The sequence below is a fragment of the Mobula hypostoma genome, chromosome 6 (genome assembly GCF_963921235.1).
Source record: "Mobula hypostoma chromosome 6, sMobHyp1.1, whole genome shotgun sequence".
In the NCBI taxonomy this organism is placed as follows: domain Eukaryota; kingdom Metazoa; phylum Chordata; class Chondrichthyes; order Myliobatiformes; family Myliobatidae; genus Mobula; species Mobula hypostoma.
In genome coordinates this window covers 106,546,338-106,572,799 of record NC_086102.1, presented here as the reverse complement: position 1 = coordinate 106,572,799, position 26,462 = coordinate 106,546,338, and the positions used below count along the sequence as shown (strand labels likewise).

The 26,462-nt window shown below is 41.2% G+C and overlaps 1 protein-coding gene across 1 annotated transcript; it reads right to left on the bottom strand.

Moving 5' to 3' along the window:
* Nucleotides 1–2,972: 2,972 nt before the first annotated feature.
* Nucleotides 2,973–23,390, bottom strand: LOC134348263 (tubulin alpha-1D chain). Its single transcript, XM_063051375.1, has 4 exons — nt 23,159–23,390; nt 10,133–10,355; nt 8,164–8,312; nt 2,973–4,720 (listed from the first exon to the last, which is right to left on the bottom strand). The coding sequence occupies exons 1-4, from the start codon at nt 23,159–23,161 to the stop codon at nt 3,737–3,739; spliced, it is 1,359 nt and encodes a 452-aa protein (XP_062907445.1). The 5' UTR covers nt 23,162–23,390; the 3' UTR covers nt 2,973–3,736.
* Between the last annotated feature and the right edge of the window lie 3,072 nt (nt 23,391–26,462).

Here is a 26,462-nt window from a genome sequence, read left to right as displayed (position 1 = left end):
AGGCAGGTGATGTTTCAGTCTAACTTTCATCAGAACAATTTTGACTGGCACAGATATGGTGGACCAAAGAGCTTGAGATCCAGATTTATTTATCATATATTGTGTACATAAAAATGAACAGTGGAATGTGGCGTTTGCTTTCACAACTAACACAACCCAAGTGTATAAGGTGTCACCACATATTCCAGCACCAACGTAACAATGTTCAGCAGAACAACACAAGCAGCAACAGCAACAGAACAAAGCAAGGCACCAACAGCAAAACAAGCCCCTCTTTCAACCTTCCAACCTCCACCCTCTCACACAGAAAGGCATCTAGCCTCGGGTCAGCTCCGTCCTGTACTGTACTAAGAATACCTTGTCCCTGGCCCCAACCACTGAATATTATCAGTTTTGGTTCCTTGCCAATAATCTTCTGTCCACATTGCCTAGTGTTTTATGGTTCCACTGATGTTAACAGTTTCCATCTACTGTTCTTTATTGTCAGTGACTCAGCCTCATTGTTAGGAGTTTTGAGGAGATTAGGCATGTCATCAAAGATTCTTAAACATTTCTATAGATGAATTCCAATGATTCAGAAACCTCTTCTTCCCCCTCCGCCATCAGATTTCTGAATGGTCCATGAACACAACCTCATTATTCCTTTTATTTTGCCAAAGTTCCTGAAGGTACAGATGTTCAGTGCATATTCTGATGCATGGAATCTGCCTGGGCTCTACCAACTGCTGAAGCTTCAGTTATGATGCATCCATACCCTGGTGTCATAATTTAATTCCAGACGTTACCAACAGTAGAGATTTCTCATCTGGCATCCTCATCGGTGTAGGGTTATATTGCCTTCAGGAAATTAGTGCGAGTCTGCCACAGGAATAAAGAGTAAACAAATACAGGTTGCAGAGACCTGTTATATAATCTTGAGCACCCTATCATTATTATCTTTGGCAGTAAAAGAATTATATAATGGATGTAATAATTATATCAGTCCTGATGGAGGGTCTCAGTCTGAAACATCGACTGTTTATTTCTCTCCACAGCATGGAATAGACCCTTAGAGCCCCGCAGCTAGCAACCCACCAATTTGACCTTAGCCTAATCACGGGACAATTTACAATGACCAATTAACCCAGTTAACTGGAATTGTGGGAGGAAGCCAGCGTACTCAGAGAAAACCCACATATACTACAGGGAGGATGCATCACCTCCTTTACAGAGGACGCCAAGGTTGAACTCTGAACTCTGACAGCCCAAGGCATAATAGCGTCGTATTAACCGCTACACTATAGGGACACCAATTTCCAGCATCTGCAGAATCTCTTGTGTTTATTATATAATTGATTAGCATTTAGACAATCAAGTTTCAATCTTCTATGGCAGTTGGGAAAAATAAATACAAGTGATTAAATCTGGAATAAAAGAAACAGCTGTAGTGGTGTCCATGAAACTACTGAGCTGAAAAAAAGAACCTTTTTGTTACACAAATATCCTTCTGGGAAGGAAATCTACTGTACTTGCTCAGTCTGGCCCATATGTGGCTCCAGCCTTACAATGTAATTCCTTAACTCCCTCAGAAGTATCCTGACCGATGAATCCATCTGGTATGGAGGGTCCACTGCACAGGATCAGAATAAAAGCTGCAGAATGTTGTGGACTCAGCCAGCTACACTGAGGACACCAGCCTCCCAGCGTCATGGATATCTTAAAAAGGCAAAGCCTCAAAGATGCGGCATCAGTCATTAAAGACCACCATCACCCAGGACATGCCCTCTACTCATTGCTACCATCAAGGAGAGGTACAGGAGCCTGAAGACACACACTCAATGTTTTAGGGATAGCTTCTTCTCCAGTGCCACCAGGTTTCTGAATGGACAATGGACCACGACCTCGTGATTTTTTTTCTCTTTTTGCTTTTTTTGCACTACTAATTTAATGTCGTATTGGTATTTAGTGTTTTATTATGTATTATAATGTACTGCCGCTGCAGAACAACATATATTACGACATAGTGATTTTAAACACGGTTCTGATTCTGATCAGAAGCATCCTGGCCAATTAGCCAGTTCAGAGGTAAACAGTAACACCTGGATGTTGCTAACAAATGAATAAGTAGTTTGTCAAAGATAACGATGATAACTGCAGGATTTTATAGGATAAACAGAGGAAAAGTATTCACTCTGATGTTTGCAGCACAGAAGCAAAAACTTAAAATTAGAACTGGGTCATGCAAGCCTAATTTTATTTAGAGATGTAGTACGTTAACAGGGCCTTCTGGTCCAACTAGCCCACATTGAACTATTTCAACCAATTAACCTACTAACCTATGCATCTTTGATTAGATTGCATAATTGTTATTCTCCTTGTAGTTTAATTTTCTTATGCTTGTTTTGTATTTTTATGTAGTTACCTATGTATGTTCAGTATATTTTCAAGTAGTTACTGTTCCTCTGTATCTTTGTGGAAGCTTTTTGGCTATCACATTAATTGAGTAGGGCTATCTGATTGGTTCACTCTTATCTATGGAAATTCAATGGAATTAACAAATTGGTATAGGAAGGCCAAACCACATTGAATTTGGGCTTTTTACTCTTTGTTCTTTTCCCTGCCCCTCCCCCTCTCTCCCTCACCCCCTCCCTCCTCTCCCCCCTCCCCCTCTCTCTCTCCCCTCCCCCTCTCTCTCCCCTCCCCTCTCTCTCCCCTCCCCCTCTCTCTCCCCCTCCCCCTCTCTCTCCCCCCTCTCTCCCCCTCTCTCTCCCCCTCCCCTCTCTCTCCCCCTCCCCTCTCTCTCCCCCTCCCCTCTCTCTCCCCCTCCCCTCTCTCTCCCCCTCCCCTCTCTCTCCCCCTCCCCTCTCTCTCCCCCTCCCCTCTCTCTCCCCCTCCCCTCTCTCCCCCCCTCTCTCCTTCCCCCCCTCTCTCTGTTATGCTTCGTCTTCATTTTTCTTGTTTTTTTTATTGCAATATAGCGCAGAATAGGCCTCTGCAGCCCTTCAAGCCACACTGCTCAGCAACCCCCGACTTAACCCTTGCCTCCTTATGGGACAATTTACAATAACAACCAACCAACTGATACGTCGTTGGACTGTGTTCTTGTAATGCTTAATAAGTGATTGTAAGCAAAAGTTTTTGTACCTCATACTTGACTTCAGAAGAACCTCGGATTAAAAACATCTTTGGAATGTGGGAGGAAACTGGAGAAAGGTTCTTTATATGAAGGACAGTAACATGCAATTGAAGCTTTTGATGCGGGGGACTACAAGGGTATAGGGAATATTCAAAATAAATGGAGTTGAGGGTCAAATGAGCTGCAGTCTGGATGAGTAAACAGTGATTTTTCTGTACCTGCCTCAACAGAAAATCAAATAGACAAGTTGCACAATAGAATGGGATTATCTTTAGTTAATTTGCCATATGTATAATCACACATATCAACCACACAGTTTGCAGTATTATTTTATTGACAATTATTAAAATTACAATTTGTTTTTTATTGATTAAACCAGGTAATATCAATTTCATGAAGAAATTGGTGTTGTTAAAGAAAAATAGGGATTTATGAAGCTTGCACTAAAACAATTCAAGCAGTAATGAGAAAGAATAGATTTAGTCAACTTTCTTTTCCTTTTCACATTTCATTTTTCTTGGGAATGCTGGAGACCAGAGGCCTTTTCTTTAGAAACTCAAGTTTAATCATATCAGATTACTAATCACAAATGTTAACACCATTTGGATTACATTCATTAAGCTAATACTCCTCTCCTTCTTCTGCCTCTCCTTCCCCTTCCATAGTCTCAGTTCCAACCTCTTCATAGTCCTTCTCCAAGGCTGCCATGTCTTCTCGGGCCTCAGAGAACTCCCCCTCCTCCATCCCCTCCCCCACATACCAATGCACAAAGGCGCGCTTGGCATACATCAGGTCAAACTTGTGGTCAAGGCGAGCCCAGGCTTCGGCAATGGCGGTGGTGTTGCTCAGCATACAGACTGCACGCTGCACCTTGGCCAGGTCGCCGCCAGGCACCACAGTGGGAGGCTGGTAGTTGATGCCAACCTTGAAACCAGTGGGGCACCAGTCAACAAACTGGATGGTGCGCTTGGTCTTAATAGTGGCGATGGCAGCATTGACATCTTTTGGCACCACGTCACCCCGGTAAAGCAGACAACAAGCCATGTACTTGCCATGGCGAGGATCACACTTCACCATCTGGTTCGCTGGCTCAAAACAGGCATTGGTAATCTCAGCCACAGACAGTTGTTCATGGTAAGCCTTCTCAGCTGAGATCACAGGGGCATAGGTGGCCAGAGGGAAGTGGATACGTGGGTACGGGACTAAATTGGTCTGGAACTCTGTCAGATCAACATTCAGGGCACCGTCAAAGCGAAGAGAGGCTGTGATAGACGATACAATCTGACCAATAAGGCGATTCAGATTGGTGTAGGTTGGGCGCTCTATGTCCAGGTTTCTCCGGCAGATGTCATAGATGGCCTCATTATCTACCATGAAGGCGCAGTCTGAATGCTCTAGGGTGGTGTGGGTGGTCAGGATGGAGTTGTAGGGTTCAACCACGGCGGTGGAGATCTGTGGAGCTGGATAGATGGAGAACTCCAATTTGGACTTCTTGCCGTAATCCACTGAGAGACGTTCCATCAGCAGAGAAGTGAAACCAGAACCAGTGCCTCCGCCAAAGCTGTGGAAGATGAGGAAACCCTGGAGTCCTGTGCACTGATCAGCCTGTGAATGAAATTAATAGGTTTAACCATGTAAACATGGAGCAGAGTCAGGTTATTTGGCCCATTGAGTCTACTCCGCCATTCCTTCATGGCTGATTTATTATCCCTCTCAACCTCATTCTCCTGCCTTCTCCCCATAACCTTTGACACCCTCACTAGTCAACAACCTATCAATCTTCATTTTAAATATATCCAATGAATTAGCCTCTACAACCATCTGTGGCAATGAATTCCACAGATTCACCATCTTCTGGCTAACAAAATTTCTCCTTATCTCTGTTCTAAAGGGATGTCCCTCTATTCTGTTCCCTCTGGTCCCAGAAACTCCTCTCCATGTCCACTATATATAAGCCTTTCAATATTCAGTGGGTTTCAAAAGCTCCTTCCTCATTCTTAACTCAGTGTTCTAGGAAATGAAACCAAATAACATAAGAGAAGATTCTTCAATAACACTCATTCACATCATCCTAGCAAGAAAGGCTAAATGAATTAGAATTTAACACTTCTAGATATAATAGCATTGATGTATCAGGGTTATAGAATATTAACAAGATTGGATTCATGTCAGAAATTTCAAAATCTTTGGCAAATTTCTAAATGCTCCCACAGTTAAACTGATAAAATAAATAATTTTAAGGTGCTAAGCAAATACTGGAGGATGAGGATCAATGCAACAATTAATGTCCTCATCTGTGTATGTTTTTATGATTCTAAGTTATAATTATGTTGGATAAGGTAGATCAGGTATAAAGTTCTATGCTGTCCAAGGTCAGGTCCAGGTTACTTAAAAACAGAGAGATTAAGAGCAGGATTGGCCACTTGGCCTGCTGAACCTGTTTCAGCTTTCAATATAATTATGAAAATAGAACCTAGAGCACAGGATAGGTCCTTTGGCCCATGATATTGTGCTGACTTTTTAACCTACATCCATCGATGCATTAAAGTTGCTGTGCAAGCCAATAGGGTGGTTGGGAAGACATATTGATGTTGGCCTTCATTATTCAGGAGATTGATTTCAAGCGCCATGGGGTAATATTGCTGCACTATAAAAACCTGGTAAGATCACACTTGGAATATTGTGTTCAGTTCTGGTCCCTCATTATAGGAAGGATGTGAAAGCTTTGGAGAGGGTGCAGAGCAGATTTACCAGGATGCTGCCTGGATCGGAGAGCATGTCTTGTGAGGATAGGTTGAGCAAGCTAGGGCTTTTCTCTTTGGAGCAAAGGAGTATGAGAGGTGACTTGATAGAGATGTACCAGATAAGAGGCATAATTTAGGTGGACAGCCAGAGTTATTTTCCCAAGGCAGAAATGTCTAATATGAGAGGGCATGATTTTATAGTGGCAATTATATGGGAGATGTTAGAGATACATTTTTACACAAAGAAAGCTGCCGGGGGTGGTGGTAGAGGCAGATACATCAGGAACATTTTAGAAACTCTTAGATAGGCACATAGATGAAAGAAAAAAAACAGAGGGCTATGTGGGTGAGAAAAGTTAGATTGATCTTAGAGCAGTTAAAAGGTTGGCAAAACATTGTGGGCTGTAGGGCCTGTACTGTTCTATGTTCTACTATATTTGATTTAACCTCTGTTCATATGATGGCCCAGTCATCCCAGGGATCTGTGGTAAACCTTTGCTGCATTACTTTAATAGGATGTACTTCCTTTCTAATGATATGCTCGTATGCGTATGTTGCTATGATTACAAGTTAAAAGTCTTTGATCGTGACATTGGTTCATCCTTTCTTAAGTTTGGAGACCAGAAGAGCACACAATACAGCAATGTGGCTTCATGAAGGCTCTCTTCCATTGTAACAAGATAGCCATGCTCCTGTACTCAATGTCTCTGGCTATGCTTGGGTTGGAAGTGTACCAGCTATAATGACAAACTTTGATTGTTTTCTCTGGGGCACTGGAGTTTGAGGGGCAACAGTTTTCTAGAGGACAGAAAGAGTAGATATTCAGAGTCTATTTCACAGGATGGAAATGTCATTAGGAGCATAGCTAGAGTGAATGCTGTTAGTCTTTTCTCCAAGATTAGGGAATCAAGAACTACAGGGCATTAGGTTAAGTTGAGAGGGGAAAGGTCATTATATGTATTTTTAATATATATTTCATTTAAAGATACAGCATGGTAATAGGCTCTTCCAGCTCAATGAGCCCGTGCTGCCCAATTACACCCATCTGACCAATTAACCTACTAACCCATACATCTTTGGAATATGGGAGGAAACCAGAGCACTCAGAACAAAATGCTGGTGGACACAGAGAGATCATACAAACTCCTTACAGACAGCAGTGGAATTGATCTACAGCTGATGATGTAATAGTGTTATGCTAACCACTATGCTACCGCGCCTCCCTCTCCCCAAGTTTAATCAGACGGGGGATCTGAAGAAAGTAACATCCATTAAAGATCCCCACCATCCCACAGCTACCATCAGGCAGAAGGTACAGAATCCTAAAGTCCCACACCATCAGTTTCGATAAAACTTTGTCCCTTCGACCATTCAGCTCTTGGACCAACCGGAACAACACTAAACACTAGGGTATAACTTCTCTTTTAACATTTAAGAGAAGTTTGGATGAATACATGGATCGAGGCATGTGGAGGGCTATGGTCCGGGTGCAGGTTGGCGGGACTCGGCAGAATAATAGTTTGGCATGAACTAAATAGGCTGAAGGGCCTATTCTGTGCTATAGTGCACTCTGGCTCTAGAACGTTATGACCACTTCGATTACTTTGCATTGAAATGCATTTTGACCCCCCCTGCCCCCCAGAGAATTGTGGATTTGTGGAACAGGATGCCAGTTGTCACTTTATTCATCAGACCATGAAACATAGGAGCAGAATTAGGCTATTTTGCCTGTTGAGTCTGCTCCGCCATTTCATTATTGCTGATTTATTATCCTTCTCAACCCCATTCTCCTGCCTTCGCCGCTTAACCTTTAGTGTCCTTACTAATCAAGAACCTATTAACCTCCACTTTAAATATACCCAATGACTTGGCCTTTGCTACTGTCTGCGGCAATGAATTTCACAGATTCACCAACCTCTGGTTAAAGAAATTCCTCCTCTTCTCTGTTCTAAAGGGACATCCTTGTACTCTGAGGTAGTGACCTCTAGTCCTAGACTCTCCCACTATAGGAAACATTCTCCCCACGTCCACTCTATCTCGGCCTTTCAATATCTGATAGGTTTCAATGAGATTCCCGCCTCATTCTTTTAAACTACAGTGAGTACAGGCCCAGAGCCATCAAACGCTCCTCATACATTAACCCTTTCACTCCTAGAATAATTCTCATGAGCCTCCTCTGCACCCTCTCCAAAGCTAGCACATCCTTTCTCAGATAAGGTGTCACACTTGGGTAATCTAAAGTTATGAGATGTGTTACATTTATGTGATTCTTTTTAGCAGTTCAAATGCTGAGTGCATTCTCACCAGTTTACGAAGTCTGTCTAGAACCAAATCGATCAGCTCCTTGCCAATGGTGTAGTGCCCACGGGCGTAATTGTTAGCAGCATCTTCCTTGCCCGTGATGAGTTGCTCAGGGTGGAACAACTGACGATAGGTACCAGTACGAACTTCATCTGCAATTCATATATACAAGGTTTATTTACTTAAGGAAGGTTGTAATAATAAATCATAGGTTTGTACTTGTACGTGGTTTCTTTAGTTTTACATGCTGAGGACTAGGGAAAATTTCCATTTGAAAGTAAATTTACACAGCTATTTACACTGAGTGGCCACTTTATTCTGACGTTTGGTTTGAACAACAACTAAACCTCTTGACCATGTCTGCATTCTTTTATGCTGTCACATGATTGACTGATTGAATATTTGCATTAATAAGTAGGTGTGCAGGTGTACCTAATAAAGTGGTTTTTGACTATATCTGAAGCTTGGGAACAATCAAATTAGTAACAAGTCTCAAATTATGTATGTTATTAGCTTGGCATATTAATAATTAAGATTAGCTTTATTTGTCATCTGTACGTCGAAATATACATTGCAATGCATCATTTGTGTTAAAACAGTGGGAAATATACTGGGCAGCCCACAAGTGTCGCCATGCTGCCGGCTCCAACATAACATAACTTACTAACCATAACCCTAACTGTATGTTTTGGAATGCGTGAGGAAACCAGATTAGCCAGAGGAAACCCACATGGTCACATGGAGAATGTAAAACTCCTTATAGACAGTGGGGGGAATCGAACTCCGATCTACTGCTGGCACTGTAAAGCGATGTGCTAACTGCTAAGCTACCGTGCTACCACTTCACCTGAAGTCTCTGGCAGTAAGTAGTATTTGAACTCATCGAACCACCTTCTTAACTAACGTGTTTAAGATAATTAAAGAGCTTAATGGAATAAATTGAGAAAAAAAAATTTCTGGTGATAGGTTGGCGGGGGTAGGGGGAGGGTGAGTTGTTTACAACCAGAAGGAAATTATTTAAGATTACGCCGATAAAAGGCGTAATTCTTCACACAAGAGGCAGTGGAAATTTGGAGCTCATCAGCTCTCATCAAACATTACTTTTGACACCCCATCCAGGGTAAAAGAAACTTTGGAGAATAGAGGTTTATTAAAAATGTGAACATTAAAACGTATAGTGTTTCATTGGTAAGGATTACATGACTATTGATTTATTCAAAGTACATATAGCAGATACAAAATAGATACTGCCTGAGAGGGATAAACAGTTGATGTTTCGGACTGCCACCCTTCATCAAGACGGGAAAGGACAGGGAAAGAAGCCAGAATAAGGAGGTGGGGGAAGGGGAAGGAGTACAAGCTAGAAGGTAATAGGTGAAAACAGGTGGGTAGGGGAAGGGGGATGAAGTAAGAAGCTGGGTGGTAATAGGTGGAAAAGCTAAAGGACTGAGGAAGAAGGAATCTGATAGGTGAGGAGAGTGGACTATGGGAGATGGGAAAAGAGAAGGGGCATCAGGAAGAGGTAATAAGCAGGTGAAGAGAAGAAGTAGTAGGGGAGCTAGAGTGAGGAATGGAAGAAGAGGGTATGGGGAGGGAGAAAAATTAACATAAGTGAGAGAAATCGATGTTCATGCCATCAGGTTGGAGGCTACCCAGATGGAATATGAGGTGTTGCTCCTCTAACCTGAGAGTGGCCTCATAATGGCAATAGAGGAGGCCATGGACCAACAGGTTGGAAAGGGAATGGGGATTAGAATTAAAATGGTTGGGCATGGGAAATCCTGCTTGTGGATGGACAAAAACGCTACGGTTTTTAAGAGTTAGCAGGCTATAGAGTTGTATGTTTGGCTTTTTCCTCCTGTATGTCAAAGAGCAACACAACTGAAAATCTACAGTATTGCAAGAAGAGAATTATGCCCTCTTTTATTTTGCACAACACCTCTTCCACAGTGCATTCTTTCATTGACATTACCAATCACAGTTGGTTCTAGATCAACAAAGACAGCTCTTGGGACATGCTTCCCTGCTCCAGTCTCACTGAAGAAGGTGTTGAAGGAGTCATCTCCACCTCCAATGGTCTTGTCACTAGGCATCTGTCCATCTGGCTGGATGCCGTGCTCCAAGCAATACAGCTCCCAGCAGGCATTGCCCATCTGGACACCAGCCTGGCCAACATGGATGGAGATACATTCACGCTGTAGGGAAAAGAAAATGATTAGTACAAAACACAACTTGGAAAGCCATAACTTTAGACATTACAAGAGCAGCATGTCATACTATTTGTTCCTTATTAAGCACATACAACTTCACTCCCCTCAACACTAAGGTCTCAAATGATTCCACAATCTATGGATTCACTTTTAAGGGCTCTGCAACTCCTGTTCTCAAAATTATTTATTACTCATCTGTTGCTATTATTTTGTTTTTCTGTTTCTATTTACACAATTTGTTGTCTTTTGCACATTGGTTGGTTGTCCATCTTTGTGTGTAGTTTTTATTGATTCTATTGTACTTCTTTGTATTTATTGTGAATACCCATAAAAAAATGAATCTCAGAGTAGTATATGGTGACATATGTGTAATTTGGTTATAAATTTACTTGAACTTTGAGGAAGAGCAAGGTAAAACAATAACAGTAAACAGAATAGTGTTACAATTACAGAGTAAGTGCTGTCCAGTTAGACAATAAGGTGCAAGGTCATAATGAGGTAGATTGTAACATCAAGACTCACTTTTCATACTAGGGAACTATTGCGTGGTAGCAGATAGCCTTGACCCTGGTGGTACTTGCTTTCAGGCTTTTGTATGTTCTGCCCTATGAAGGAAGGGAGAAGAGAGAATGTCCATGGGTAGGTGGGATTTTTGGTTATGTTGGCTGCTTTACTGAGGCAGTGAGAAGTGTAGACAGAGACCACGGAGGGTAAGCTGGCTTCTGTGATGTGAGTTATGTCTATGACTCTCTGCATGGTCTCTTGTGGTCACGGGATAGAGAGAATGCAATGCAATTAACAGATAAAATGCAGGAGACATGATGAGGTGCAGTAGCTCGGGAGATCAAGAGTCAGGTACATGGGGCCTAGAAAAATAGAGAGCTATGTGCTAGGGAAATTCTAGGCAGTCTCTGGAGTAGATTACATGGTCGGCACAACATTGAGGGCTAAAGGGCCTACAATGTGCTGTAAATTTCAATATTCTATGTTCTAAGAGTTCAGGTATTTACTGTTAGCATATGAGAGGTCTGTTCAAAAGTCTGAGAACAGTGGGACAGAAGCTATCCTTGAGTCTGGTGGTTCATGCTCTGATTCTCTGTTCAGTTCAACAGGTGAGGGAAGAAAATAAAATGACTGTTTTAGGAGAGGGCCTTGGTTATGCTGGCTGATTTCCCAAGGCAGTAGGAAGTTGAGGTAGAGTCCATGAAGCCAGGTTTGGTGTGATGACTGGGCTGTGTTCTCAGCTCTGAAATTTCTTGTGGTCATGGGCAGATTGTGTGAGAATTTGATAAGCGGTACGTGATTATGACAAGGTTTACCCAAGGTAAACAAAGAAAATCTGTAACTTGAGATTTTTTTAGATGCTAGAAATCCAGAGCAACACAGAGTGGAATAAGCAGTCAATGTTTTGGGCTGAGAGCCTTCATGGGGACTGGAAAGGAAGGGGGTAGCATCTATCTCCATTGGCAGATGGTGCAAGGACTAGGGGACACAGGTTTTTGAACAAGAGGTACAAATGAAATGTGAAAAGGGAGTTTCTGCGTACTCCCTTTGACTGTGTTGGTTTTCTTCAGGTTCAAAAACATATGGGTTAGTAGGTTAATTGGTCACATGGCTGAAAATGGGCAGCAGGGACTCATTGAGGTGTGGTGTTTCCATACTACAACTTGATGCAGTCAATATACTCTCCACCACAGATCTATAGAAGTTTGTCAAGGTTTTAGATGTCATGCTGAATCTTTTCAAACTTCTAAAAAAAAAAGTAGAGGTGCTGCCATGCTTTCTTCCTAATGGCCCTGTGCCCAGGACAGATCCTCTGAAATGATAACACTGAAGACCACCTCCTCCTCCTCTGAGGACTGGCTCATGAACCTGCAGTTTCCTCCTCCTCAAGTCAATAATCAGTTCCTTGGTCTTGCTGACATTGAGTGAGAAGTTGTTGTTAGGGCACCACTCAGCCAGATTTTCAATCTCCCTCCTATATGCTGATTCATCACCACTTCTGAATGGGCCAGCAACAGTGGTGTTATCAGCAAACTTAAATACGGCATTGGAGCTGTGCTTAGCCACACAATAATAAGAATAAAGTGAGCAGAGCAGGGGGTTAACCTTGTGGTGCACCTGTGCTAATGGAGATTGTGGAGGAGATGTTGTTGCCAATCCAAACTGACTGGAGTCTGCAAGTGAGGAAATCAAGGATCCAATTGCACAAGGAGGTATTGAGGCCAGGGTCTTGAAGTTTATTGATTAGTTTTAAGGGGATGATAGTGTTGAATGCCGAGCTGTAGTCGTTAAAAAGCATTCTAACATATATTATTACCCCTCAACCATAGTGCTCTTGAACCAGTGGGGATAGCTTCACTCAACTTCACTCGCCTCATTACTGAACTGTTCTCACAACCTATGGACTCACTTTCAAGGACCCTTCATCTCATGTTATCAATATTTATTGCTTATTATTTATTATTATTGTTATTTTCTTTATCTTTGCACAGTCTCTTGTCTTTTGCACATTGTTTGTCCATCTCGTTGGGTGCCATCCTTCATTGATTCTAACATGAATCTCAGGGTTGTAATATGGTGACATATATGTACTTCAATAATAAATTTACTTTGAACATTGAACTAGAGCGGGAAGGGCCTGTTACCATGCTGTATCTGTCAATCTAAATCTAAAAGTATATTTTAGTACATCTGGAACTCACTACAAATGAGGCCACTGAAAGCAGAGAGAAAGATTTCAGAATGGAATTGGACGGAAATTTTTAAACAAGGGGATGTGATTCCAGGAGGAAAGATTTCTTGGTGAAATTGTTACCTGGAGTATTGGCTACAGTTTGGTCTCCTTGCTGGAAAAAAGGAAGATACAGTTGAATTCAGAAGTTTACATACACCTTAGCCAAATACATTTAAACTCAGTTTTTCACAATTCCTGATATTTATTCCTAGAAAAAAATTCCCTGTCTTAGGTCAGTTAGGATCACTACTTTATTTTAAGAATGTGGAATGTCAGAATAATAGTAGAGAGAATGATTTATTTCAGTTTTTATTTCTTTCATCACTTTCCCAGTGGGTCAGAAGATTACATACACTTTGTTAGTATTTGGTAGCATTGCCTTTAAATTGTTTAACTTGGGTCAAATGTTTTGGGTAGCCTTCCACAACCTTCTCACAATAAGTTGCTTGAATTTTGTTCCATTCCTCCAGACAGAACTGGTGTAACTGTGTCAGGTTTGTAGGCCTCCTTACTCACACATGCATTTTCAGTTCTGCCCACAAATCTTCAATCGGATTGAGGTCAGAAAATGATGTTAAGTCTGGTTCATCTTTGGGAGCAATTTCCAAATGCCTGAAAGTACCACGTTCATCTGTACAAACAATAGTACGCAAGTATAAACACCATTGGACCACGCAGCTTCCTGCTCAGGAAGGAGACACATTCTGTCTCCTACAGATGAACGTACCTTGGCGCGAAAAGTGCAAATCAATCCCAGAACAGCAGCAAAGGACCTTGTGAAGATGCTGGAGGAAACAGGTAGACAAGTATCTACATCCACAGTAAAACGAGTCCTATATCGACATAACCTGAAAGGCTGCTCAGCAAGGAAGAAGCCACTGCTTCTACTTCCTAGTAGAGAGAATGATTTATTTCAGTTTTTATCTCTTTCATCACTTTCCCAGTGGGTCAGAAGTTTACATACACTTTGTTAGTATTTGGTAGCATTGCCTTTAAATTGTTTAACTTGGGTCAAACGTTTTGGGTAGCCTTCCACAACCTTCTCACAGTAAGTTGCTGGAATTTTGTTCCATTCCTCCAGACAGAACTGGTGTAACTGAGTCAGGTTTGTAGGCCTCTTTGCTCGCACACGCTTTTTCAGTTCTGCCTACAAATTTTCTATCGGATTGAGGTCAGGGCTTTGTGATGGCCACTCCAATACCTTGACTTTGTTGTCCTTAAGCAATTTTGCCACAACTTTGGAGGTATGCTTGGGGTCATTGTCCATTTGGAAGACCCATTTGCGAACGAGCTTTACCTTCCTGGCTGATGTCTTGAGATGTTGCTTCAATATATCCACATAATTTTCCTTCCTCATGATGCCACTTATTTTGTGAAGTGCACCAGTCCCTCCTGCAGCAAAGCACCCCCACAACATGATGCTGCCACCCCCATGCTTCACGTTTGGGATGGTGTTCTTCAGCTTGCAAGCCTCACCCTTTTTCCTCCAAAAATAACGATGGTCATTATGGCCAAACAGTTCAGTTTTTGTTTCATCAAACCAGAGGACATTCCTCCGAAAAGTAAGATCTTTGTCCCCATGTGCACTTGCAAACTGAACTGTAGTCTGGCTTTTTTATGGCAGTTTTGGAGCAGTGGCTTCTTCCTTGCTGAGCAGCCTTTCAGGTTATGTCGATATAGGACTCATTTTACTGTGGATATAGATACTTGTCTACCTGTTTCCTCCAGCATCTTCACAAAGTCCTTTGCTGCTGTTCTGGGATTGCTTTGCACTTTTCGCGCCAAGGTACGTTCATCTGTAGGAGACAGAATGTGTCTCCTTCCTGAGCAGGAAACTGCGTGGTCCAATGGTGTTTATACTTGCGTACTATTGTTTGTACAGATGAACGTGGTACTTTCAGGCATTTGGAAATTGCTCCCAAGGATGAACCAGACTTAACATCATTTTCTGACGTCAATCCGATAGAAGATTTGTGGGCAGAACTGAAAAAGCGTGTGTGAGCAAGGAGGCCTACAAACCTGACACAGTTACACCAGTTCTGTCTGGAGGAATGGAACAAAATTCCAGCAACTTACTGTGAGAAGGTTGTGGAAGGCTACCCAAAACATTTGACCCAAGTTAAACAATTTAAAGACAATGCTACCAAATACTAACAAAGTGTATGTAATCTTCTGACCCACTGGGAAAGTGATGAAAGAAATAAAAGCTGAAATAAATCATTCTCTCTACTATTATTCTGACATTTCACATTCTTAAAATAAAGTAGTGACTCTAACTGACCTAAGGCAGGGAATGTTTTCTAGGATTAAATGTCAGGAATTGTGAAAAACTGAGTTTAAATGTATTTGGCTAAGGTGTATGTAAATTTCTGACTTCAACTGTATATTTGTCATGGAGAAAAGGCAGTGAAGGTTCACTACAGGGCAAAAAAATGTCGAAGTTGAATATCCAATGTCTGAGTCCTGGAGGTCTGGGTTGGAGGACCCTGTGTGTGTGCGTGGGTGGTTTGGTAGTTGGGAGGGAGGAACAGGGCTTGTTTTGCTGTTGTTGTTCGGTTGTTGTTGTTGTTGCTTCTGTTGTCCTCTAAACATGGTGGACTGTGCTCAGCACATCCTTATGTTGTGCTGGTTTTAATGCAAATTATGCATTTCCCTGTGTACACGTGATAAATAAATGAATCTGAAACTGACCTGAGTAGGAAATTCTTACAGGTCTGAACAGGTTAGGTGAAGGGAGAATGTTTCCCCTGGCTGAACCAGGGGGTTACTGTCTCGGAATAAAGTTGGGGCATCTAGATGTGAGATATGTAGAAACTTCTTTATATGATGAATGGCAGATCTTTGGAATTAGCTGTTGAGTCCCAGTTGAGAACGGCGATAGATAGATTTCCAGAAATTAAGAAAATCTAAGGATATGAGATTGTGCAGAAAATAGGAGCAGAGGTGGAAAACGAGCTGTTACCTTGATGAATGACTAAAGATTCAAAGTACCAGATGTCTGCTCCTTTCCCTATTTCTCATGCATTCTTATGCATACACTGTACCTCAGTACACATGACAATAATAAATCAATTACTAACTCTCATGTTGAAGGAAGTAAACGCAGGGCCACAGAGATAGAGAGGGTACCTGGGACTAACTGGATACTAAGAGGTGGCAAAGTGTTCTAATGCCTCTGTGAGAATGGAAAGGGAAAAGAGAGACTGATCCTAGCATCTGGAATCGATTTGAACTCAGATTCCTGTCAGTAATATCAAGTAAACTTTTTTTTTGCTACACCGTGGCAGATGGAAAGACTCTATACTATAACAGGTAGTCAGAACAGCCCTACACATCACCAGCACCAGCCTACCCACCATCAAGGACGTATAAACAAAAAGATGCCGAGAAAGGGCCAGTAACATCATGAAGGATTTCACCAGCCCTACTCATGGACTGTTTGTCCCATGCCCATCAGTGAGGAGGCTACGTAGCATCCACATCAGGACCGCCAGAGTCAGAAACAGTTTCTTTCCCCAAGCAGTAGAGCTGATCAACACCACCACCCACTAACCCACCCCTCCACACCCCCAATCACCACCACTTTATCATTTCCTGTCAGTCATCTCATGAACAGACACTCCTGTGCCTAGCAATACTTTATGGACATAAAATCAGTTTATGTATATATTCTATCTTCGTATTTATACTTATTGTATTTTGTATTATTGTGTTCTTTATCTTATTGGGTTTTTCCGTGCTACATCAGATCTGGAGTGACAATTATTTCATTCTCCTTTACACTTGTGTACTGGAAATGACATTAAACAATCTTGAACTTTTTTGTATGACTGCACAACTTGAATTTCTCCTGCCAAAGGAAATCTTTACAAATTTGGCTCCAGTTCCACAATTTTTTTAATCTTAAAAAATTTAAACTTTGCAGTTTAATTTATCGAAATTACTTTTTTAAGCCTTTTTTGTGTGATCCAATTTTTTTACTTTGGAAAAATAAAAGTATTAATTCTTTTTTGGATTTATTTAAAGAAGATAGATTGATGTCTTTTGAACAATGAATTGATAAATATTCTCTTTCATACTCACACTTTGTGCAATACCTTCAAGTTAGACATTTTTTACAAAAATATTTAAGTAATCTTCCTTACATATTGGAGGCTGACCTGTTAGATACTATTATGAGTATGAATCCTTTGATAAAGGGTTCTATTGGAAAAATTTATAATTTATTATTACAATGGGATAAGCGTCCTTTATCTGAGATTAAACAGGATTGGGAAAAGGAACTTAATTTGACTTTTATGATGGAGGATTGGATGTGGATTTTGAAGTTGGTTAACTCTTCTTCAATTTGTGCTAGCCATTTATTGATTCAATTTAAAATTGTACATCGTTATCATTTGACGAAGGAGAGACTTTCCAAAATCTTTTCTAATGTTGATAGTCATTGTGCTAGATGTAAAACTGAGATAGCTACACTGACACATATGTTTTGGTCTTGTTCTATATTGGAACAGTTCTGGAAGTCGGTTTTTTCAACAATTTCTAAAGCACTTAAAATTAATCTACAACCTAATAAATTAACTGTGCTTTTTGGAATAATTCCTCAAAATATTCATGGTATTTCTGTGTCTGACCAACATGTTATTGCATTTGTTACATTGATAGCTAGGAGGGCCATTTTGTTGAAGTGGAAGGATACATCAGCTCCCACTTTGTCACAATGGTTCTCTCAAGTGATGCTATGTCTTAGTTTGGAGAAAATTAGAAGTCGAACCTTTGAACCTTTATTTGATTTTGAGAAAAGATGGGGCTCATTTGCTAGTTATTATCATTTGAGCTAATTGATATAATTTTTCCACAATCTAATTGTAATTTTTTTAGTACATTTTCTTTTCTTGCTGGCGGTTTGATGTTTATTTTTAGAAGCTTTTTGTATGACGCATGACTCTGGGGTTGTACATCTAATGGGTTTTTTTTTCTCACTTTTCTGCTTAGTAGGTTTTTTTTGTAATCACAAAATTTTTTTCAATCTTTAAGATAATGTCTTTGAGACATTGTAAGTGTTGTTGCTTCAATGTAGTCATGTTATTTTTTCTGTATAATATAACAATAAAAAGATTTGATAGAAAGGAAATCCTGAAAATTCCAAGATATCTAAATGAGCGAAGTTATTCTCTACCACGTAAATTTTAATGATTCTCAAGATCCGAAAGTTTTAAGGTTGCTGTTCAAGTTCCCTTACCTCCATTTCAATGCTCTTTTTAACCTTCTCCTTTCAAATAAAATTGCATTCCCTGTGCAGACTGCACTTTACAAGCTCTCAGTTTTAACACGTGTCAAAACATCTTTTATTCAATTGATGGAGATTTGAGAGAGGTATATGAAAATGTAAGTGGTATAGACAAGGAGAATGCAAACATGCTTTTTCCACTGAGGTCTGGTGAGACAAGAACGAGAGGTAATCAAAGTTCAAAGTAAATTTCATTATCAAAGTACGTATATGTCACCATTTATTACCCTGAGATTCATTTTCTTGCAGTCATTCACAATAGAATTAAGAAGTACAAAAGAGTCAATGAAAATCTACACAGAGTCTGCCAAATTGTGCAGATACAAAAAGAAACAAGTTATAATACAAACAAACAAATAAATAATAATAATAATAATAAAACACCAAGAAAATGAGTTGTGAAAGTGAGTCCATAGGTTGTGTTCAATGATCACTTCAGTGTTTTGGTACGTGAAAATGCCCATGCTGTTTCAGGAGCCTGATGGTTGTAAGGTAATAGCTGTTGCTGAACCTGGTGGTGTGGGACCTAAGGCTCCTATACCTCCTTCCAGATGGTAGCAGAGAGAAGAGAGCATATCCTGGATTGTGGGTCCCTGATGATGGATGCTGCTTTCTTGTAGCAGCATTCTTTGTAGCTGTGCTCAATGGCGGGGAAGGCTTTCCCCGTGATTAACTGTACTGTATCCACCACTTTTGTAGGCTTTTCTTGGACACTGGTGTTTCCATAGACACCATGAATAACCAGTCAGGATACTCTCCACTGTGCATCTATAGAAGTTTGTCAGAGTTTTCAGTCATGGGTTAAAGGTGAAATGTGAAATGTTTAAGGGAAACATGAGGGGGATCTTCTTCACTCTGAAGGTGGTGCGAGTGTGGAACGAGCTCCCAGTGGAAGTGGAGGATTCAGGTTTGATTGTAACATTTAAGGAAAATTTAGATAGGTATGTGGGTGGGAGTGGAATAGTCCAGGTGGAGGTTGATGGAACTACGAAGAATAATAGCTCAGCATGGAATAGATGGGCCAAAGGTCTGTTTCTGTGCTGTAGTGCTCTATCTATCATGATTTGGCTGATTGTGTGGGCTACTCAACGCTTTAAGTCTGCTCCACTATTACATGTCTTGAGACTGCAACCTCAACTTCCCATTCCTGTCTATCCTGGTAAATTTTCATTCCTTTGTTTATCAGGGTGTACAAGATGATAGAGGCATAGATCGAGTGGACAACCAGAGACTTTTTCCTAGGGCGGAAATGGATAAAAGGAGGGGGACATAAATTTAAGGTGATTGGAGGAAAATATAGTGGTGATATCAGAAATATTTTTTTTAACAGAGTGGTGAGTTTGTGAAATGTGCTGTTGGGATTGGTGGTTGAGGCAAGTACATTACGAAGATTTAGAGCCTCTTAGGTAGGCACATGGATAGTAGGAAATTGGAAGATTATGTGGGAAGGAAGGGTTAGATTGATCTTGGAGTAAGTTAAATAGTCAGCACAACATTGTAGGCTGAAGGGCCCATACTATGCTACTCTTTTAGTTCTATGTTCTATGTTGGGAGAAACCAATAATTTTAAATGTGCTGTCACAGAGGATTTGTTATGCCCACAACAGAAGCAAACTCCTTTGCAGAATACAGAAAACCGTCCACTTGGATTGAAGATAGATCAAGTAAACAGCAGCTCGCTAAAGTTTAACTCTTGTTTTTCCCTCAGACTCTCTGCCCCCTTTCAAGCAAAGTATTCAACCATGCCATGGCTGACTTAATTGTAACATAGCAACAGTCCCAGGCAGACAACGTTGGCATCTATCCCAACATTCTCTTGGTGCATGTCCAAGAACCCTTGATTCTGCATACTGTCAAGCTGTCTATCTGGTCCCTTGAAACCCACTGCTGATCTATTGTTCCAGTACCAGAGTCTGCAGCGTGATCTATGCACTTAATCTGCAAAGAATCTCAAATATGAATACATATTCCATCTATATGTTAAACTAGACACAGCAAAGAAAAATGCAAGAGATTCTGCAGATGCTGGAAATCCTGAGCAACGCACACAGAGTGCTGGAGGAACTCAGCGAGTCAGGCAGCTTTAATGGAGGAGTTTCGGGCTGAGGCCCTTCATCAGGACTGGAAAGGAAGGGGGCAGAAGCCAAAATAAGAAAGTGAGGGGAGGAGCTGGTCATAGACCAGGTGAAGGGGGAGTTGTGTGTGGGGGGGGGGGAATGGGGATGAAGTGAGAAGATGGGAGGTGATAAAGGAAAGGAAGAAGGATAGGAACCAGAGGGAGATGATGAGCAGCTGAGGGTAGAGAAGGGAGAGAGAGGAATCGGAATGAAAAATGGAAAAAGAGAGAAGGGGGAGCAGGAAGAACTTACCAGAGAAATCAAGAAATAACTGGGTAGAGAACCATCAGGCACAAATACCCCAGGTGCAAAGACTCAGACCTCTCAGGTTTAGCAGGTCATAGATTCTCTAAGACACACTAGCAGTCCCCAGCCAAGAAGAACAATAAGAAATTACAGGTAATGAAACTGCCCAGGCAAGAAAAACGCTGGTCAACAGAATCTCCAGGCAATGAGCAACCTGGTGCCAAAAAAACTCCCCTGGCAACAAGTCTCCCAGGCAACGAACAACTATAGACAGAGGAACTCCTAGACTACATTAGGAAGGGACCATAGCATTGAGACTGCCTAGGCGGTGACATTCAAACCCAGACATATGTAAATGAACAGTTTATCTTAGGGCATGGTTTCCAATGCCTAAAGAGTGCCAGTGGTAAAAATTGCACTCTCCTGCTGAAAAATCCCACCTCCAGCAGTCCTCTACCCCACACCTACTGATCTTTCATCACACAACATATTGAGCTATGCTGGGGTGCAGGACTTGTCAGGCTAGCCTGATATCTTCAATTATGCATGTGACATTTGAGCACACTGCCTAGATGTGAATATTTTATTTTCTACTACTTGAATTAAACATTCTAATTTTCATTTTACCTACCTCTCCTACACTCTGTGGCCACTTTATTAGGTATACCCATTTGCCTGCACATTAATGCAAATATCTAATCAGCCAATCAAATGGTAGCAACTCAATGCACAAAGGCATGTAGATATAGTCAATAGATTCAATGGTTGTTTAGACCAAACATCAGAATGGGAAAGAAATGTGATCTAAGTGATTTTGACTATGGTGGTGCCAGATGGAGTGGTTTGAGTATCTCAGAAACAGCTGATCTCCTGAAATTTTCAAGCACAACGGTCTCAAGAATTTACAGAGAATGGTGCAAAAAACTTTAAAAAAAACATACCAGTGAGCAGCAGTTCAGTGAGTGAAAACGCCTTGTTAGTGAGAGAGGTCAGAGGAGAATGGCCAGACAGGTTCAAGTCAACAGGAAGGCGACAGTAACTAAGGTAACCACATGTTACAACAGTGGTGTGCAGAAGAGCATCTCTCAATGCACAACACATTGGACTTTGAAGTGACAAACAAGAGAAAATCTGCAGATGCTGGAAATCTGAGCGACACGTACAAAGTGCTGGAGGAATTCAGCAGGCCAGGCAGCATCTGTGAAAAAACGTACAGTCGACGTTTCAGCCCAAAATGTTGGCTGTACTCTTTTCCTAGATGCTGCCTGGCCTACTGAGTTCCTCTAACATTTTGTGTGTGTTTCTCAAGCTGTCATGTCAGCAGAAAAGGTCACTGGCTGCAGTCTACCATCACTGCAGGACTTGTATATGTCCAGCACAAAGAAACAGGCAGGAAACATAATTGCGGACACTACCCACCCAGCAAACTGCCTTTTCCAAAAACTCCCTTGTGGAAAACGTTAAAGGTCTAGTAAAACAAAAACTTCATGCCATCTTAAAAATGCCTTTCCCCAGGCAGCTAATCTGATTTCAGTTGGCCTCTGCTCCAACTTTAAACCACTTTTTATATAATGATGTTTACATTATCAATATATGCTGGTATTTACGTATTTGTGTACATTTTATTCCATATCTGTGCTAATGTTATTTTTATAATGTATTCTTTATAATTGTTTAATGTTGATATTTTTGTGTGTAGAGCCCTGACAAATACCCCACAGTAAACTCCTAATACATATCAATATATATGGCGAATAAAGTTGATCCTTGATGATATATTCTGATTTTTATATTTCCTACCCCATTTAAAACCCTCTTAAATCCTTGATCTCATCATTCCTCCTAATTATGACCTTACCAACTCTGCCCCCCCCATCACCTGGGCTCCAATCTTAGGAATTCCATCACCCACCTCTCCCCTTCTCGTTTTTAAAGATTAGCATTATTTGTCATATGCACATTGAAACATAGTGAAATGCATCATTTGCATCAACAGCCAACACAGTCTGAGGATTGTGCTGGGGAAAGTCCGTAAGTTCCACCACATTTCCGGCACCAGCATAGCATGCCCACGAGTTATTAATTCATATGTCTCTGGAATATGGGAGGAAACCCACATGGTCATGGGAAGAACGTACAAACTCCTTGCAGACAATTACAGGAATTGAACCCCAGTCACTGGCACTGTAAAGTGTTACACTAACTACTACGCTGTTTTCCCACCCTCTTTGTAACAGACTGATTAAATCTCCAGTCAAGTTCTTGATCACTTATCTTCTGTAGCTATGTGTAAAATTTTTACTTGATTACACTTGTGTAAGAAGCTTCTTTTACATTGAAGGCTCTATTTAAATGCAAACTGTTGGGTGGTACTTATGTCTAAAGCCCATACACTCACCATGGTTATCGATCTTCAACAGTCCGACCTTCAGGAATCGACCAAGAAGTTCTTCAGCTGACTGAAGGCTGTCTCCTCCCCTGGATTTATAGAAGTGAAGTGACAAAGGGTTGCGAGGTGAAGCTGAGAGGTTTGTTGGTAGCAACCAACAGAGACATACAATTACTTTTCACAATTGGCTCTCTCCAGAAGCGCAGTATTCAAGTTACCAACTCAGTCACCAACACAACACACTTCCACAGACTCACAGGGCAGCCAAGGGGCCAATCTCTTTGCGAGGAGAAGTTAGTTTAGTTGCTGCAGGGTGGATCCATTGTGTTACAGCCCCACCTTTCCTCCAAGCAGTCAGTTTACTTGCAGCTTGAATATTATGCCTCAAGCACACGGCCTGTGCTTGCTTTCTTAACCCTTCATGTGCAGTGTCATTGCAGGAATAGGCTGGTACAATGTAAAAATGCCCGAGGGTGGTAAAATTTTAAGTTGATTGGAGGAAAGCATAAGGATAATATCTGAAACATAAGAGATTCTACAAATGTTATAAATCCAGAGTACCACACACAAAATGCTGGAGGAACTCAGCAAGTCAGGCAGCATCTATGGAGAGGAATGCAGTGTGGATGTTTTGGACTGAGACCCTTCTTCAGGTCCTGACAAAGGGTCTCAGCCTGAAACATGGGCTCTTTATTCATTTCTAGAAATACTGCCTGACCGGCTGAGTTCCTCCAGCATTCTGTGTGTATTACTATGGGGCAAAGTCAGAGGCAGGTTTTTTACATACAGTATATAATGGTGAGTTCATGGAACACCATGCCAGGGGTGCTGGTAGAGGCATGTATGTCGGGAATGTTTAAGAGAGGCACATGGATAGTAGAAAAGTAGAGGGCTATGTAGAAGGGAAGGGTTCAATTGATCTTAAAAGGTCGCCATAACATCATGGGCTGAAGGGCCTAGACTGTGCTGTTATGTTCTATGTTCTATGTGTCAAGATGTTAAATCAAAGATTTGTCTGCTCTCCCAGGAGGACGCAATAGATCTGAGAGCACTAAGAACAGGGTATTGGCCAAAATTTACACAAAACCAGAATCTATTGAGCAAATGGTTCAAAGTTGAGTTTATTGTTACGTGTACCAGTACATGTATACACAAGATGCAATAAAAAAAACATACTTGCAGGCACATAACATCAGAGAAGCAGCAGTCACAAGAAACACATAAATTAAACTTAATTATCCATATATTTTACAAGAAAACACCATTATAACAAAAAATCAATTTTAATGCAAAATGGTGTTGCTAAACTGTAGTGATTAGGGTTCTGCTAGTTGCTTCAAGAACCAAACAAATCACCTGGTCTCCTTGTCATTGTGGGAACTCCCTGTGTACAGTTACCTACCTTATTTTCTCTATCACAACAGTAACTAATATATAATTAGCATAGAGTATGTGTAAATGAGAGAAAAAAAATCAGGTTCAATATAAAGTTTGTGATAGTGGTTGGGAGCTCCTCACTGCTCACTTGTTGCCAGGGAAGTGTGGGTTTGTTTACAGTAGGTATAGAAACCATAGAAAGCTCGATACCAACACAGTTCTAAAATGCGCAATGGGATCAGCATGAGAAATGCAGGGTATTATGTAGAGTACTTATCCTCTCCTACCCTAGGGTTCCTGTATCTTTTCCCCAAGGTTGAAATGTCTAAAACTGGAGGGCATACATTTAAGGTGAGGAGGGTAATTTCAAAGGAGATGTCAGATGCAGAATTTTTATACAGGATGGTGGGTGCCTGGAATGCACTGCCTGGAGTCGGGGTAGAGGCAGATAGATCGGGCATTTTTAGGAGATGTTTAGATTGACATATGAATGTGAGGAAAATGGAAGGATATGGACATTGTGTAGTTTAGTTGGGATTTGATTACTAATTTATTTGGTTCGGCACAATATTGTGGGCTGAGGGGCCTGTTCCGGTGCTGTTACTAACGGGTACAGCAAGTAGGGCTATTGCCTCATAGAGCCACAGACCCGGTTTCAATTCTGACCTTAGATACTATACATGTGGAATGTGCACATTCTCCTTATGACTGCATGGGTTTCCTCTGGGTGCTCTACAGCACAAAAATGTGTAGGTTGGTAGGTTAATTAATAAAAGTAAGTTGATCCTAATAGGTAGACGAGTGGTAGAATCTGGTGGGAGATAGAACATAGAACGGTATAGCACAGGAACAGGGCCACGTTAATGTGCTGAACTAATTAAATTAGTTATCAAATGTTAACTAATCTTTTCTGCTTACATAAATGTTTTCCAGTTTCCTCACATTCATGCCTATCTAAACATTATACTTCCTGTGTGTAAAATTTGCTCCTCACATCTCCTTTGAAATGACCCCTTCTCACCTTAAATGTGTACCCTCTGGTATTAGACATTTCAACCCAGGGAAAAGTACTGTCTGTCTGCTCTGTCTGTGTCTCTCATAATTTTGTAGAACTCGATCAGATTTCCCCTCAGCCTCCACCAAGTTGAAGAGAGTGGGGGTGGGGGGAATGAAAGTTATGATTAATATAGGACTAGTGGAAATGGTTGGTTGATGGTCTGCATAGACTTGGAGGGCTGAATGATCTGTTTCTCTGCTGTATCTCTGTGAGTCTAAAGCTCCACACCATATCCCAGCTTTCACCTTCAGCTTCTCAAATTCAAGTTCAAGTTTATTGCCATTTGACTGTTCAGATAGACAACTAAATGAGACAACTTTGCTCAAGACAATGATGCATCTACAAAGCATACATCACACACAGTATATAAAACAAAATATTACTGCAAATAAGTTAATAAAATGTGATTCAAAATGCACGTAGTGCAGAGCATAGGTAAACAGTAAACAGTTCGCTGTCCTAGTAACGAGATCTTGGTGGTAGCAGGGTACTCGTTAATCTCACAGTCTAGGGGAGGAAGTTGTTACACAGTCTAGCGGTCCTAGTTCTGATGCTCCTGTACCTCCTTCCTGACGGTAGTGGGTCAGAGAGATTGTGGGATGTGTGGTAAGGATCCTCATCAATGCTTCAGGCTTTTTGCCTCCAATACCATAGATTAGTGCTTACTTGCTGCTCATTATGCCTCTGGTGCTTAGGGCAGCAATGAACGTCCTCCATCTCTGGCAGTATTCAGGGCTTCCTTCATCATGTCAGCTGCTCCTTCCTGTGTGACTGACAGAAGTGAAAACCAAGTCCCGGGTGGAGACTCAGGAATACCGTTGCACTCCGATGTGGAAGGATTTTTCAGTGTTATTTCCGTAACAATTTGGTTTTGTCAGT

Excerpts from the sequence above, each read along its gene's own strand:
- LOC134348263 (XM_063051375.1), bottom strand. Across the intron at positions 8,313-10,132 it reads TCTAGAACCAACTGTGATTG|ATGAAGTTCGTACTGGTACC; the intron begins GTAATGTCAATG and ends TATGAATTGCAG. Across the intron at positions 4,721-8,163 it reads TAGACAGACTTCGTAAACTG|GCTGATCAGTGCACAGGACT; the intron begins GTGAGAATGCAC and ends TTTCATTCACAG.